This window comes from Xyrauchen texanus, chromosome 12 (genome assembly GCF_025860055.1).
Source record: "Xyrauchen texanus isolate HMW12.3.18 chromosome 12, RBS_HiC_50CHRs, whole genome shotgun sequence".
NCBI classification, from domain to species: Eukaryota; Metazoa; Chordata; class Actinopteri; order Cypriniformes; family Catostomidae; genus Xyrauchen; species Xyrauchen texanus.
Genome location: NC_068287.1, coordinates 31,875,779 through 31,893,979, shown reverse-complemented (window position 1 = coordinate 31,893,979; position 18,201 = coordinate 31,875,779). Strand labels below are relative to the sequence as shown.

The 18,201-nt window shown below is 41.2% G+C and overlaps 1 protein-coding gene across 1 annotated transcript in view; it reads left to right on the top strand.

Annotated features, from left to right (window-relative positions):
* Window positions 1-17,352, top strand: part of LOC127652984 (glutamate receptor ionotropic, NMDA 2A-like) — a 254,281-nt gene extending 236,929 nt beyond the window's left edge. The window contains exons 11-13 of the mRNA XM_052139450.1: window positions 3,407-3,594; window positions 4,591-4,829; window positions 15,363-17,352. Of these exons, the coding sequence (XP_051995410.1) occupies window positions 3,407-3,594; window positions 4,591-4,829; window positions 15,363-17,162 (2,227 nt within the window). The 3' untranslated portion in view covers window positions 17,163-17,352. The remainder of the gene's footprint in view (window positions 1-3,406; window positions 3,595-4,590; window positions 4,830-15,362) is intronic.
* The last annotated feature ends 849 nt before the right edge of the window (window positions 17,353-18,201 follow it).

The following is an 18,201-nucleotide window of genomic DNA, read 5'->3' as shown; positions in this document are numbered from 1 at the left end:
AATTCATTCAGACTCAAACTTGGACTCTGCCTGTTATTGACTCGGTCTTGAGTCTGACTCTGCCCTTTTTTTAGACTCGGACTCAACTGGAACTCATTTGTTTAAAGAATCAAACTTGAATCAAACTATGGTGGACTCAAACCCCAACACTAATTATAACTCTAAACAGCAGCAAGCCTGTGCCGTTGTGTGCTTGTGGATGGTTATGGCACATACAGTTTATAAAATGTCCTTATGATATAAAATAAAGCATAGACAACTTCCTTGGGATGTGCACCGCATCATATATTCCAGCTTGGCATACCAATTCAAAATCTGCAGATCTAGCCAGCTCGCACCAACTACAAAAGAATCATTTAGCAAATCTATTGGTTGTCAGCATGATCCCTGAGTTATATTTGACATTCTTGAAATGTCAGAGAACCAGACTAATGAGTCTTAGACAAAGGCTTTTCAAACAGAGAGATTGAGTCTGACTACTGGCCCACCAGGGCTCCAAATGTCAATTCCCATTCTGTCGCTCACTTGACGTTGTGTCGATTGAAGCGACACTAGGGGTCCTTCTTGAAGGCCTTGGTTACCTCTGAACTTGAGTAAAGGCCAATGAGAAATTGGCAGACAGAATTTGCATGTCCCTCCCCCGGACATACAGGTATAAAAGGAGGGAATCGTGCATCTGTCTAGTCAGATTTTTTCTTCGGAGCCGAGCGGTTGTGTGTTTAGCAAGCTGGTGTTCCACTACTGTTCCACTCGCCTCCAAGAGCATTGCTGTAGGATCCTACGGCGCATTACCAGCGGCTTTCTCCCTTCTCTGCAAGCCAGTGCAGTCCATGCCCCTGAGCGCTTTGACAGTGTTTCCTTAAAGAGTAAATAGACCTGTAAAAGAGTAGATTTCCTCTAAAAGAGTATACAGATGCCTCTTTTTAAAGATGTCTTTCTGCCTTTGTGTAGTTCCTGGATGCTGCAGATATCTCTCCGCTTCTGACGGTCATAAGAGCTGACTTGCGTGTCTGGGCTGCGAACACACGTTTTATAAATGGTTCATGTTCTCATTGTGAGAACAACCATGGCAACGTTGCGGTAGCGGCTTTCTTTCCTTCAAGAGAAAGCCACTTCAGCCGCCCCCCCGCGCGCTTCCTTCCTTCGGGATTAGGGCCGGTATGGCTGGCGATGAAGGCGATTTAGGGAGGCCAAGGCACTTAAAGATCTGCACTGTAGTCCTGATCCTGATGTGCTGCAGGAGCTTTGCTCGATGACCAGAGTTTTTGGCTGTACTTCTTGCCCTGCTGAGGTCTCTACCACTGATCCAGGGCATGCACGTCTTGATCCGTTCAGACAGCACCATGACGGTGGTGTACTTAAATCGCTCTCGTCACATGTCACAACTCACCCGCCATCTCCTCCTTTGGAGTCAGCAGACTCAGGTCGCTGCACGCCACTCATATGCTTCAACACGGACACGCTATCGCGACAGGGCATGCTCAGCGGAGAATAGAGGCGTTTGCTCCCCAAGAGACCTCCCACTGCCCGCTCTGGTACTCCTTAACAGAGACATCTGGAACCTCCATGTCTGGCCCTTGTATGAGCTGCGGAAAATCCAAGTGGCCTACCACCTGCTGTCGTAGACACGATCAACCAACCAGAGCAGCGAAAAGGGGCGCTGTCTCCAACAGAGGTTGCCCACTGGGTCATCAACACCATGGCCGGCCTATCAGACCCAGGCCATGTCCGCCCCCTTGCGGGTTCGAGCACACTCTACGAGCAGTGTGGCGTTCTCTTGGGCATTGGCCAACGGCACCTCCCTAGCAGACCTCCCTGCCGGTGGACCCGCGTCTCCCTTGGGCAGAGTCACCTCTGCCTCCCACTCACTGTGTTTGTAGTAACTCCTCCCTCGCTAGGTAGGATCTACTGCCGTGCCACTTCCACATGTGGCCTGAAAACCCATGTGAGGTGTTTGCCACATTTAACCTTCCCCCAGCCTGGGCAGGATGTGGTCTCTGCAGGGTATTTTCTCCCTGAAAGAATAGAAGCTGCAAAAGAACACCTTCCCCGATGCGGGTTATAGCTTTAAATGGCGCAGCCTGCTCCCATGCTTGGCACGTCGCTTGTTCCCCCCTTCAGGGATGCCGGTAACCTAAAAAGTTTATGACGTTTTTATGGGGCATTGGTTAAGGCTACGTGCAGTCTGATGCAGTCTGCTGCTTTGGAACGCAACTGCCTGCCCGCACCTGCATCAGCAGTTCACGTACACGGTTCAGCGCATGCCATGATTGAATAGGGACCCCTAGTGTCGCTTCAATCGACACAACTGTTGTACTGTTGTAACCCCTGTTCCCTGATGGATGGAACGTGACATGTGTCACCCCTGCCACTACGCTGTACCGAGCCACTGAAACACCGAACCTTATTCTCGGCTCCTCAGTGCAAAACCTGACTAGACAGATGCCTGATTCCCTCCTTTTATGCCCATATGTCCAGGGGAGGGACATGCAAATTCTGTCTTCCAATTTCTCATTGGCCTTTTCTCAAATTCAGAGGTAACCGATAGTATCGCTTCAATCAATACAATGTCTCGTTCCCTCCATCGCCCTAAACCTAGACGTTTGTAGGTGGGGTTTATGACACGCTGAATACTTGTCCTCAGAGCGTGAATGTTGCCGTGAGATTTACGGATCTGAGCTCAGGTGGATTTGTTGGTCCTGATGGGCTGATTTAGTTAAGGAGAAAGTGAAGAAAGTGATGGACCCCGTTTCAAAGAAGAGTGCTTAAGGCTCAAAGATAGGAGCAATAGCACACATCTCCACTACTTCATCATTAAGAGGTCAAGTACACGACTGTAATGATGCCCACACAGGCTGTATATAGAGACAACATCTTCATTTTAGTAACTTCAACGCATTTTTTGGCACATTTAAATAGCCACAAAACACTTGAGTAATTTACCCTAAGACAATGGAAGGGTGAAAAAAGTAAGAAGCTATTAAAACTATCATCCAGGGGAGTCTTTAGGTAACTTAATAGAAAAATAAAAGTATTAAAATCATCACAATATTCTCGATGTTGCCTAATTTGACATCATCAGAAAAATCAACACAAATATGTTTGGAATATTTGATATTCTGTATCATCCATCCCTAATTACATTGGTCCTAAATTCAATCAAATAAAGCTTTTATTGCACTGTATTTTTCCATTGCTAGTGGTGTGATTGCACCCCTGTGCAGTCTCTCACCTTAAACCCATGACTCAACGTCTTCACCATTGCTGTAAAGTTATTCATGTGTGATTAATAATTTGTGCCTTTTGGTAGCATGACGTCTGTGTTAAGAGATGATAATGATTCAGAACATTTAACTTCTCTATTTGCCATTTAAAATAGTGTCTCTTTTCTTTCTTTTTTTACCAGCAAACTTGATGCCTTCATATACGATGCAGCTGTGCTGAATTATATGGCCGGTAGGGATGAGGGCTGTAAACTAGTGACTATTGGTAGCGGTTACATCTTTGCCACCACTGGCTATGGCATTGCCCTGCAGAAAGGCTCACTTTGGAAGCGTCCAGTTGATCTGGCCATCCTTGCTATTATCGGAGATGGTAAGTGTCCGCATGCCCAAACCTGGCAACAATCCAGAATGCCATGCGTCCATGCAATACATGTTACATAGGAAAGCAAGAAAACCTTGTGAATTCACTGCGATAGAAGTAGTACAAACAGGACATGGACTCCCGTACACAAAACGCAGAATTCAAATTATTTTTAAAGTCTCTATGAAACTTGAAGTTTTGTGGCTTTCAGTTCATGTGTGTTTGCTTTGGATCCATCAATACACTTTCTAAAATTAACTTTTAGCTTTTCTCTTTTGGGAAAATTAATAAAAATTATTGATGACTTATCATGCACTACACAGATTTTTGTTCAGACAAATGCTTGCTGCTTTTTTATATGTATGACCAATACCTCTTGTTTCAATAAGAAATGGGTCAACACATGACTGAAAACTGTGTTTATCTATTTCATCAGGTCTTTAAATATGTATATTTATACACATGTACGTGTGTGGTTTTCCAACAACTTTGAACATTCATTGGTGCAGCTGTGCCTGTTTTAAAAGTACATCTGACCTAAAGAGTTTTTATACAATGTGAAAAAGAGTAGAACTAGAATGTATTATTCTCATGCAGACATATTCATCTGTTAAATTATTTAGCCGTCTTTTATTTTATTTCATGGTTACACTACAGCTTGTCTAAAGCTCCTTTCGAAGACATTTGCAGCAAATTAATTTCTCTCTCCATACTATAGGCTGTAGTTCACAGTCACACTGCTATATGCAGAGCATGATAAATAACAGAATTTCACTCCTGGCAGCTGCACCTTATAGACAGAGAGAAAGAAAGTCTCAGATGGTGCTAACATATGGCTAAAGCTTTAGTGTGTTATTTTACTGATCCTCCCTTGTTATGTTAGCACATGTTAGCGCACAGGGAGTTCTGGAACTTGAGGATATTTCTCTGGATGTTTGCAGTGTGGCCCACTGAGGTGTACGTAAAATAGGAGGTGGTGTTGATTGATGACGTGTCTCTCCTTAGGTGAGATGGAGGAGTTGGAGGCTCAGTGGCTGACTGGGATCTGCCACAATGAGAAGAATGAGGTGATGAGCAGCCAGCTGGATGTGGACAACATGGCTGGAGTGTTCTACATGCTGGCGACCGCCATGGGTCTCAGCCTCATTACCTTTGTCTGGGAGCACCTGTTCTACTGGAGACTCAGATACTGCTTCACTGGCATCTGCTCGGGCACACCTGGCCTGCTCTTTAGCATCAGCAGGGTAAGGGTGTCATTCTTTATATGAACCATGCCTGGTCATAAAAAGCATAAAGTTGATGCACTAAAAAGTTCCATTCAGTGTTATTGAGTAACTAAATAAAAGTAGCAGCACTACTAACTTTTTTTAAGTAGCGTGAAATTTGCTAAACTTTTTTCAAAACCGCTTTTCCTGTTTAAACTGTTTTAAAAATAGCAAAGTAGCTTTTCCAGTAAAAAGAAAAGTATAAACATTAAACATTACTCGAGTAAAAGTAAGCAGGTATCCATTTAAAAGAATACTCAAGTCAAGTAGCAAGTAACTATTTACTTCCACATATAGTATATTGAATATTTATGCCCAAATATTCCTTTAGGTAATACACATTTAACTACTTTAACTTCATTAAGTACTACTACTACTACTACTACTACTTACTACTACTAATAATAATAATAATAATAATAATAATAATATGATTTTTCCAATGAACTATCACTTTAAGGACGCTTGTCAGATTTGGACAAATCTGTCAATTTGAAGAGATGTTTGAAAAACAGTTTCTACTAATTATTATGGTGAATAACGTGAACAATGACCCACAATCCCAGTAATATATAATGCTGAATAAAACAAGAAAGATCATGCTTTATTAATGCCTATTGTTGCTATTTCAAAAGTCCAGTTGATTTTTAAAGTCCTGATTGGATTCTTGTTTCAGTGTAGTTACAGTATTTTCAGTGTCAAAATAATTTAGATAATTAGTTCTGTACACTTAGGGTACAACTGCACCTTATCTCTTTTTGGAAGTGTGTTAGGCTTATTTAAGTTCAGAGCTTGTTTTCTGTTGTCCATAAAAACATTTTTTTTAAAAAACGCACTGTGTGTCAATCGCAGAAATGCTGTGCATGTGCAGACACACTGTCAGCTCACGCTGCAGAAGTCAAACACTCGATCGGCAAAGCAAAATACATTTACACTTAACCCAATGTTTACATGGATTTGTACAGCAGAGGTGGGTAGAGTAGCCAAAAACTGTACTCAAGTAAAAGTACAATTACTTCAAAAACATAATTACTCAAGTAGAATAAAAGTACTAACATAATTACATGAGTAAGAAAGTATCCAATTAAATGAGTACTCAAGTAGTGAGTAACTCGTTACTTTCACAAATGACATAATAGACGTTTACTCCCCTATATTCCATTACATAATGCACATTTAACGTGTACTACAGAATTCTTATTATTATTAATGGAAATTCTGTCATCATTCCCCATCATGTTGTTCCAAACCCACATTACTTTCTTTCTTCCATGCAACACAATAAGGAGATATTAGACAGAATGTTTGCTGAGTCACAATTTAATATTAGTTAATGTTTTTATATATTTATATATATTGAAAGTTAATGGTGACAGAGACTGTCAGTCCCTAACATTCTGTCTAACATATTTTGTGTTCCACAGAATACAAAGCCTCACACTGGTTTGGAACAACATGAGGGTAGCGAAATGATGACAGAATACAAAATTCTGGCTGAGCTATCACATTAAAGATATAGTTTACACAAAAATGAAAATTCTCTCATCATTTACTCACCCTCATGCCATCTCAGATGTGTATTACTTCCTTTCTTCTGCAGAACACAAATTCAGATTTTTTAAATAATATTTTAGCTCTGTAGGCCAAAATTAGTATGCTCCAAAAAAGCACATAAAGGCAGTATAAAAGTAATCCATAAGACTCTAGTTTAATCCATGTCTTCAGAAGTGATATGATAGGTGTGGGTGAGAAACATCATGGTTACTGTTGTAACCTCCATTCCCTGATGGAGGGAACGAGAAGTGGTGTCGAATGTAGTGACACAAGGGGTCTTTCTTGAGAGCCTCGCGTACCTCTGGATTTGAGAAATGGCCAATGAGAAATTGACAGAGAGAATTTGCATGTTCCGCCCCCGGACATACGGGTATAAAGGGAAGCGGACGTGCATTTGTCAGTCAGGTTTTTCACTGAGGAGCCGAGAGTAAGGTTTGGCCATTTACAGTGATAGGTCTAGTGTCATGGCAAGGGGGACACAACGTCTCGTTCCCTCCATCAGGGAACGGACGTTACAACAGTAACCATGACGTTCCCCTTTTGTCACTCACTCGGCGTGTCAAATGCAGTGACACAAGGGGTCCCGTTTAAAAACGCCATGCACTAGACCGTGTTATGTGAACTGCTGACACAGGTGCAAGCAAGCTACTGCGTACTAGAAGCAGCTGTATCTGCCACACGTAACCCTCCCCAATGCCCCAACAAAGTGTCATATACAGTTCTTGGGTTCCCAGCATCCCTGAGGGGGGAACAAGCCACGTGACTATCATGGGAGCAAGCCGGCCAGCCGGGACCTTTTCTCTCTTTATGTTTCTCCTTATAGAACAAAAATCTTAACGCTATAAAACGCATCAGGGAAGCGTTCTTTGCCGTTCCTATTCTTTCAGGAGTTCCCCTCAGTGGAGCGGAAAGGCGCTGAATGCAAGCGATACACCCTGTCAGTTGTTCCGCGTTACAAAGTTCTACCGGCTCGGACCTGACAAAACACAGGACGAGACTTACTCAACCCTGAGATTATAGAAACTCGCAACGGTATTGGGTGATGAAAGGTATCTGCTCTGCAGATGTCTGCTAGGGAGGTGCTTTTGGCCTGTGCCCATGAGGATGCCACACTTCTAAGCTCTGCGTGCTGTCTAAAAAGCTATTCAAAGCACGTATCGGACACAGCAACGAAAAGGCTGGGTCTGCCTCCTCCTGGGGCAGCACTTGCAGGTTCATGACCTGGTCCCTGAAGGGGGTCGTAGGAATCTTGGGCACATAGCCCGGTCACGGTCTTAGGATGACTTTGGTATCTGCCGGACCGAACTCCAGGCAAGTGTCGCTAATAGAGAACGCTTGCAGGTCCCCAATCCTCTTGATGGAAGCAAGCACTATCAGGTGGGCCTTCTTCAAGGAGAGGGCCTTGAGCTGTACTGAGTCAAGCAGCTCGAACAGGGTTCTCTGAAGGCCCGAGGACAACTGAGATATCCCAGGAGGGGAACAGGCTTGGCCGGGGAGGATTCAGTCTCCAGGCGCCTCTAAGGAACTTGATAATCAGGTCATGCTTACCCAGGGACTTACCGTCCACTGCATCGTGGTGGGCCGAAATAGTGGCTACATACACCTTCAAGGTGGAGGTCTTCAGACTGGGAAGAACACCAATTTGCAAACAAGTGCCACTTTTGGGTGTAAAGCTGCCTGGTAGAGTGAGCTCTGGCTTGGTTGATCGTGTCTACGACCGCAGATGGTAGGTCACTCAGATCTTCCACGTCCCGTCCAAGGGCCAGACGTGAAGGTTCCAGAGGTCTGGGCACAGATGCCAGAGGGTACAGAGCGAGGCACTTTAGCATCGACTGCACGCTTGTTTGTGAGGCACGCTGACAGTGAGACGGAGTCTAATTCCATGCCGAGAAAAGAGATGCTCTGAACCGGGGCGAGCTTGCTCTTTTCCCAGTTGACCTGAAGCCCTAGATGGCTGAGTTGCCTGAGCACTTGGTCCCTGTGGGCGCATAGTAACTCTCGAGAATGAGCTAGAATGAGCTAGAATGAGCCAGTCGTCGAGGTGATTGAGTATGCGGATGCCCGCTGTGACCTTGGTGAAGACGCAAGGGGACGGGTACAGGCTGAAAGGAGGACCTTGTACTGATACGCCTGGCCGTCGAATGCGAACTTTAGGAAGGGAAAGCAAAATGGAGACCTGGAAGTATGAGTGCTTCAGGTCTACCGCTGCGAACCAATCTAGATGCCGAACGCAGGTTACATTTACATTTATGCATTTGGCAGACGCTTTTATCCAAAGCGACTTACAGTGCAATTATTACAGTCAATCCCCCCGGAGCAACCTGGAGTTAAGTGTCTTGCTCAAGGACACAATGGTGGTGGCTGTGGGGTTAGAACCTGCGACCTTCTGATTAACAGCCCTGTGCTTTAGCCACTACGCCACCACCGCTCCACAGGTTATAATCTGTTTCTGCATGAGCATTTTGAACGGGAGTTTGTGCAAATCTCGCTAGTCCAAGATTGGCCGCAACTCACCACCTTTTTTGGTTATGATGAAGTAAGGGCTTCATCTCGGCTGGAGTTACAGGCTCTATCGCATCTTTGAGTAGCAGTGTTGTGATCTCTGTCACATGCTGCTCATCGAAGTGGAGCGAATACCGCTGAAACGAGCCTGGCAAATTGAAACGCGATGGGTTGGGTAGCAAAAGCCTTGCATCCCAGCACCGTGCAAGGGGCACTAGGGGGACGATCATTTTTGTCATATTGGGTGGGGCTTCGTAGCGGGGGGGGGGGGTTGAGTAGTTAATAATGCGTAGGGAGGCAAAAGCGCGTCCCGAGGCTTGGGTGCTGAGAACAGACTCAAATCACTTACCGTGCTCCACACATCCGGCAGGGGGCGGGTTAGAGACTGAGGAGGAGGTCCTGTGAAGACGTCCTCGGAACTCATCAGCGCCGGCCCGCCGGGGATGGGCAGTCTCGGGTCCGGAGGCAAAGCAACTGCGTCCGGGGAACTGGGACTATGTTTTTTTGGTGCCGGGGTGCTGTGAGAATGGCGCGCTGGCTGGATGACCCAGGAAGTGAGGAAATCGCTCTTTTATTGACAACGTGGGTACCGCATCCCGAAGAGGGTGCGGCAATAGAAAATAAAGCAAATAAGGATTTACCTCCCGGCCCTCAACCGGGGACTGAGTGGTCTTGGTACCAGTTCCAGAATTAGAGCCAAAACCTTACGTCAGCGTGCTGCCTGAAGTTGGAGCTGTGACTTTAATCTTGAAATATCATCGCGCGCAGCTGTGAACTTCCGCTCTAGTAAAAGTCCCATTCAGTAATCTATCAATAAATTACACATTAATTCAAATTAAACCCAGTAATGTAACGAACGTAACGCCACACATTGTAAAGAAGTAAAAGTACAAAAAATTCATTAGAAATTTACTTGAGTGAGAGTAAAAAATACGCACTTTTAAACCAACTCTAAAAGTAACATTTTCCCCAAAAGGTTACTCAAGTAAATGTAACGGAGCAAATGTAACGCGTTACTACCCACCTCTGTTGTACAGTAACAGATACATTTTAGCACTGATTTAAAATGTATCCTTAGAAACTGAGATCATAAGAGCCCATAGTTACAAAAGCACCCTGAAAAACTGATCCCTGATCATGACACAGACATGCTTACGTTTTCATTATCACCAACACTTACCACACTGCAGTTTTAATCCTGAAATATCCGCTTGTCTTGGGGAAAAATGAAAGCATTGCATAGCAAAAGAAAGGGTTTGTTTTGAGAGCTTGAAGCTGCAGGATTGATGAGCTTGACTCTGTAAAGTTCCGCTGTCGTAAAAGTTAAAAAAAATCTCTCAATAAATTATGTATTTATTAACACTTATGAAATTAAAACCAGAAATGTAAAGCCAGGAAGGTTGCCCATTGTACTTATACTTAAATACAATGGGCAACCTTCCTGTCTTTACATTTCTGTTTTTTCTTTTAAAACGTATCTGAGAAAGAGTGAAAAGTACCCACCATTAACTATACTCATAAAAGTAAATGTTTTCCAAAACGTTACTCAAGTAAATGTAACAGAGTAAATGTAGCACATTACTACATACCCCTGCCTGTAATTATCTACTTTTCTTAACAAATGACATCTAAACTAAACCGGAAGTGCGTCAAAACTAATTTAAAAATAACTATATATTAGGCTATAGCTTCTGTATATAAAGTATGCCTTGGATAGGCCCATTTAAATATTATTATTAATATAATAATAATAATAATATATTATTATTATTATTATTATTATTTTAAAATATTTAATTATATTATTGACATTCTTTATGTTTTCTCACCAGATGAAGCTGAATATGTAGGCTACATAAAATGTGGAATATGTTGTTAACTGTGGTTTCTCCTGTTATTTTGGACATTAATATCTGCCAAAACAACATTTTCGTTTATGTCTGTGTGTTACGTCCTCCTTTTAGTTGTCTAGAGAATTTAAGAGTACGTAACATCTGTGAAAAGATTAACTAAATTAATAGAATAAAATAAAAAGAAAACTGGTTCAGTTACTGAAAACATGTGTGATGGAATTAATCTGGCAGAGACAGATATGGGCTACTGCTAAATATAATTCTTTTTGTAACAAATCATAGCAATACACCCAATCGTAATTACAGCGCAATAGTGAAACAGCAAATAACTATTTACAGAATATGTACAAATGGTAAGACAAAGAAAAACCAGACAAAGGAGTGAAGAACAATGAGCGGGGCTAAAGCAAAGAAATCAACAAAACATAACTTCTATCTTATATCTTTTTAAGTCTCAAGCTAACGCAGAAAATAAAAATATGAAAACAATACTTAAACTACACTAACTAAACAAACATCATAAATACAGAGGGTAGCACCCGCTCCTTACCTGGTGTGTTTAGACAAACTCAAATCCTACATAGTGTAGTGTAGATCACGTGACATGCTACCCTATCCCTCCTCTCAAAGTCCGGGAAGTTAGTTTTGAATGATCGTTTTAAGTGAAGCAATGTCACAACAGATAACCAAGGAAAAATAAACCATTACGGAATACAGCTTAAACAACAAAATTATTGTCTCACTAATACATCTAACAGGTAGCTATTACAAGTCCGAAGACAAATGAGAGATAAACAAGCCTTCTTCCTCTTGTCACTTCCTGGTTTTATAGAGAGAAGGAGAGTCCAAATTGGTTTCTTGAGAGGGGTGTTGTCACGTAGACTAATGAAGATTGACAAGATGAATAACCAATCACTGAACCTAAGAATCATGACATTAAAGATGAATGAGAGGAAAGATAACAATCGAAATACGCTGCAGCACGTAACACTGTGCAAGTAACAATGTTATTCTGGTGGCAGGAGTTGTCAAGCAACTGTAAAATATCAAGAACATATTTTGCAGTGAATATTAAATACAAATATGAATATTAAAAGAAATTATCATAAATTCATATAGCCTACAAACTGAAAGCACTGAAATTCTTTTTATTTTATTGTTTATTTTTGTGGAGGACGTAATTAATTATTTAACCCTTTCATACGTACAATCACACATTTGACAGTTAATAACTGGGCCCGCAGAGTAACGTCACACATATGTGTTTGTGTAACAGCCAGTTACGTTACAAGCTGACAGATTAAAATCGGCTTTCGCATCGACACAGGCTGCGTTGGTCAAGCATCTCTAGTTTATATTCACTCAAACAGTTACTCATACAGTCTTTTAAACCACAGAATAAGTTTATTCTATATACATACATCCAACTCGCCAAGAACCACGGTTAAAAATTTTACAGCTCTGGGCTTTTCAAGCACATAATATGTTTATTTTATGTAACAAACAGCCAAGTTGTCACCAAAGTACCACGTTACATCACATCTAAATGCGATCATCACATAAACGCAGCTTCGTCTGCTTAGGTGCAGATGTGGATTTCATTCACACAAACAGCAACTCAAACTGTCTTTTTTATACGTCTTTACAGGCGTATAATAAATTTGTTTTCTGAAAGAGACAGCCAAACTATCAGAAAAGCACCATGATAACAGTTTAAAACTTGTACACTCACAGATGCTGATCAAGAATAATTATCAATGCACGTAGCCAAGTCTGTTATCATTAGTACTTGTCACACACACACACACACACACACACAATGTCTGAGATGTCAATCAGTGCATATGCAAACCAGACTGCTGATATTATTTGTTAATTTGTTTTTACAGCTATAAAAACTAAATAAATAAAACAAAAAAAGTACAGCAGACATAACCCATTTGTTCACATGTTTACTGTATTATATACAGATTTTTTAATGACAAGAAATCATATCAAAATTCTCATCTACACTCTGCCCCCCTGTACCGGCTGTACAGTTTCACATGCAAAAATTATTCACTCCAGGGGGAATTTAGACCTTACTCATGAAATGGTTAAATTACATGTGCAGAATTAGTGAAATGCAGTGGAATAAATTGCAAAATCGAGCTTCTATATATTTCTAGAAATGAAAAGCGAAAAGCGTTTTTTTTTTATCTTCCGTGTGCAGGAATATTCTGAATAGATTTACATTTTAAAATGTATTTAAACCTCTATGGAGCATTTACAAATTTTTGGAATAAAGGATTAACCGATAATTACCTTAAGGTGGATATAAATGTGGTCAACTAACTGTCGAGCTCCACTATAAAAATCATCACTTCTTTGGTCAGGAATTAAAAATCGTGCTCTGGTTGGTTTATATATATTATGTGTGAATCATGTGAAACATTTGTTGTTAATGTGATCAGACAGACATTTCAAACAGACATTTCAAGAAGTGGAAAATGTGTCTGATATGGTTAATACAAAGCGTATTACAAGCTTAGATTTCTAAGACATGCACAATTAACAAAGACTGTCTGCAAACGTAGTCGAAAATGTGGCCATCCGATCCGAACTTCAAATCACCATGCGCATTTGCATTCATAAGGTATTGTCTTCACAGCCTGTGTTTATTTAAAATATTACTTTATGCCTGAGCTCGTTGGATGATCAGTCTTCCGATAGTTTTTCTATTATTTAGATGAATTCGTTATTCATTTTTAAGTCATTATTTGTGCCTTTCTGAATAAGGTATTCAACTTTTATAAAACATTTGCTAATCTTGGTTAATGTTAGTTACAACATATACTAATACATATTTAAAATCAAAAGTTGTATTAGTTAACATTAGTTAATGCACTATGGTTTTAATACATTTGTAATTTATCTAACTACTTTCAAACGAATAGCTGGACTGTAGTTCAACTACTTAAAATCATGAGTAGCATGTCCTGTAGTTTGCTAGCTCCAGTTTTAAGTAGCTTCCCCAACACTAGTTCCATTACATGATGATGTCTGTGATGACACAGAAGTATCCTTAGTCTGAACTTTTATATTTATAATTTTTATATTTTTAGAGTCCTGTGTCTTGATAGAAGGGACAGCCAGTATCACTCACCATATCTTGTGAGAGTGTTAGTGCTAATCCCATTGGCTTTTAAGCTTAGTTTTTACTCTGACATGGCCAGGCCATGAAAGAAAAAGTAACAAATTCGATTTTCGACCACTCATTTCATGGCCAGAGAGCTTACAATGACAGTGCTGCTGTCTGTTTTGACAGCATGATGTCTAGCACAGACAACAGCTCAGTATGTCTTTGTTTAGTTTTGATCCCTTATGGGTTTGTGTACATGCTATCTGTGTGAAAATATGGTGGCTCTGATTAGCATCTCTAAGGTAATGAAATGTGGAAGTTGGAGGATGCAAGCATAATTGATTGAATGTTTGCTGGAGAAAAGTGATTCATAGATAGTAAGGGAACAGGATTTTGCGACAGGAAATGGGTTGTTTTAACCCCTTGGCATTTTTTAATTTTTTTATTTTTTATTTGATGGCATTCTTGTCACTGCTTTTATCTGTACCCTAATTAGAAACTGCACAAGTCCCCTCTGATCTCACTGATGGGTGCATTTGCAAGTCTCTTTAGTCAAAATCAGACATAGATGATCTTATAACACAGAAGAAAGAACTTACATTTACAAGTTATTTTACAAAATGTTTGCAGGCATTAGGGGATTTTGGAAGCAGACCAGAAATTAGCCAGGGTTCAGGGAAAAATGCCACTAAATAGAAGAAAGAAATGTGACCCAGATATTTAAAATCTTGGGACAAAAAAAATATCCCGGTAGTGATTCCCTCATCTTTATTATCTGAGATATTTCATAATATTCAATCTCTATTTATTGTGTATTTAATGACAACTGTCTAAGTAGTTCTGTATTATCTCTCTCAGAGGCAGGTGTTGTTGCATGTACGTACTATTATGTTAATATAATGTGTTGTTAAGAAAAAATAACTACAATCTGAAAACGCAAAATATGGAGAAAACACTCCAAACAACTCCAAACATGTAAAAACTAACATTTGAAACAATGTGAAAAAAAAAACATACATCATACTTAAATGCATACAGTAAATTCAATCTAAATTGCATTTAAGTCAACTGTAAGACGGTAGACAGCAGAGAACTTTATAATTTAATATGGGGGACCAAACAAATATTAACAGTGTTTTCTAGTAGTTTGTGTTTGTTTTATGATATATTGTGCATTTTTGATGTTGATTTGATTTTGTGGGTAACAGCCATCATTATTGAGAATTGAAAATGTGTAATTTTATTAATTCAGTTGAAATATTTGACATACAGGCATGACATGCAGCATGTATTTGTATGGTTTAAAAAAAACACTCACTGAAAATCAATAACAAGGGACAACATTTGTATTTTAATAAATTTTAATTTCTGACACTGTTTGAAAGTCTTTGAAATACTTTCAGGGGTGGGGGGTATTTGTCCAATTGTTTTGCCATTAATATATGAGTACTGAGCTGGATTTCACTCTTTCTTTTGTCATAGGGTATATGGAGTTGCATTCATGGTGTCCATATTGACATGAAAAAGAAGTCATCTGACTTGGACTTCAGTCCACAGTCCAACATGCTTAAGCTAATCAAGTCTGCCAAACAGATGACTAACATTACCAACCTCAGCGGCTCCAGGATCAACTCCCCTAAACGTGGCGGTGAGTTCATGCACTCGGCCAGCCCCATGATCATGGACATGATGTCAGAGAAAGGGAACTTCATCTACACTGACAATCGCAGCTACGCCCAAAAGGATATTTATGGAGACTCCAGCGACTTGCAGGCTTATCTGACCAATCGCCACAAAGACCACCTGAACAACTACATCTTCCAGGGTCAACACCCCCTCACCCTCAATGAATCAAACCCCAATACGGTAGAGGTGGCGGTGAGCGCAGACACATCCCAGACCAATGCGAAACCCCGGGCTCTGTGGAAAAAATCAGTGGATACATTGCGTCAAACCCCTGGGCCTGATACTTTGGCCCCAGACCCCCGTCTGTCCATGAAGAGTCAGAGGTACCTGCCAGAGGATGCGGCAAACTCTGATATCTCAGACTGCTCAAGCAGGGCCACCTCCTACAAAGATCCTGACAATAACAAGCACCTGAAGCCCAAGGATAACTTAAAAAAAAGATCGATGACGTCAAAATACCCTAGGGATTGCAGTGAAGTAGAGCTGTCCTACTTAAAAAATAAGCAGGGCGGAACAGGCCGGGATAAAATCTACACCATAGACTCTGACCGGGAGCTGAGTCTGCACTCAGAGCTACAGCACTACAGAGAAGGCAGAGGCCTCACAACCGACGATTTGGATTTTGCTGAAATTTACTCCGACCACAATGACAATTATAGGAAATGTGACCAGCCCATCATCCATCTAAACAGCAGCCCACTGCATCAAAGCAACTCCGACCTCCTGCCAGACAATGTCTACAACAAACACTACAGCTTGAAAGAGAAAAATCTCAGTTCGCAAGAAAGCAACGACCGTTTCAAACAGACTCACTGCCGAAGCTGTCTTTCCAAGGTGCCCAACTACAGCACTGGGCCGTATGCCCCTGTACGCTCCCCATATAACCGGTGTGAGGCTTGCCTCCACATGGGCAACCTGTATGACATCAGTGAGGACCAGATGCTGCAGGAGGCCATGATCAGCCCTAGCAAGCACCATGATGACATATTCAGCCACTATTGGCCTCAGACGGATGGGCCGCACGTACAGAGGAGGAACAGACTGAGGCTCAGCCGTCAGCATTCCTTTGACAATATCATGCTTGAGAAGCCCAAAGAGATTGACCTGAATCGGCCGGCGCGGAGCGTCAGCCTAAAAGAGAAGGACCGCTTCCTTGAGGACAGCCCTTATGCGAACATGTATAACAACAAGGCTGACAAACTGTTTGGCAGCAGGTCCATGCTCTTTAACCGAAACCTGGAGGACAGCAAGCGTAGCAAATCACTTTACCCTGATCACCCCACAGACAACCCCTTCATGCAATCTATACGGGACGACACTCGCCTAGTCCATGGCAGGAGCTCGTCGGACATTTACAAACTATTGGCTCCAATCAAAACCAGAAATGAGAATAATCTGAGGTCCTCTGTGAAGTCCACCACCTCATTCTGTTCCAGGGATGATCGAATACCCAATGACATGTACATTTCAGAGCATGTAATGCCTTACGTAGCCAACAAGACTAGTGCATACTCAGCTCCCCGGGTTCTCAACTCTTCGCAGTTTAGCAATAGACGAGTATATAAGAAAATACCTAGTCTCGAGTCAGACGTTTAATGCTTTTTGTGTAGTTTAAATATTTACTCACTTAGAATGCCACAGTCACCTACATCTAAAAAGTACCCAAGGACTCTCTTTGCAGATATCACTTTTCTTATATGAGTGAATCAGCCTGGATTGCACTTTCCAAAGGTTTCAACATTTTAGGACACCTGCCAGGCAACTAATTGTTGAAATACAGTCAAGTATGAGCCTATAAAATGTGGTCCAGCATAGACGTGTGTTCACAAAATGAGCCAGATTATATGGTGGGGTTCCAGACATTTGGCCCCTCACAGCATGTGATGAGTGCATACCTGTATCAAACTGACTATGGCTGGATTAGTTCCTGAGCTCAAGGCAAGCTAGGGTATTTCATTCAAGGCACTCAGCAATTGCATTTTTGCTTTCATTACCATAGACTTGGGATTTTGGCATTCTAATCCCTATGTAGAATTTAGAAGTGATCTTATTTGCTAGCACAATAATTATTAGTTACCTACCCACCTCTGCTTTATAAACAGAACTTCTATATTACCGTCAGGAATAGAATTTATGTTTTGCATGTGTTATTTTTCCTTGTCTTTTCTCTCTTGTTTTGGTTGAAGATATATTTACAATAAGTTGATTTGGTTGGACAACTGAAGTAGTCATCTGTTCAATGAAAACGTGACCTGTATATAGGTGGTTTGATCCTGGGTTGTGTTGGAACCCTGAGATAATACATATGAGCAGCCTCTGGGAAATTTGTGTTGGTCCTCCATTTACGTAAATTGAGATGCTTTTGTAATGAATGTTTGTCTCACATTTATTTTGTTCAGTACTTCCATTCTGTCACTGTACACTGTGATACCAAATCAGAACATCACCTCCAGAAGACTGTTGTTTACGTTGTAGTTTGGCTGAGCCTTCACTTACAAAAAAGTACCAAAAGTACCATGGTACTATCATGGTTTTTGGATATGTATCATGGAACTATCATGGTTTTTTGGACATGCACCATGGTATAACCATGTTTTTTTGGACATGTACCTTTTGTACTGCCATGTTTATTTGG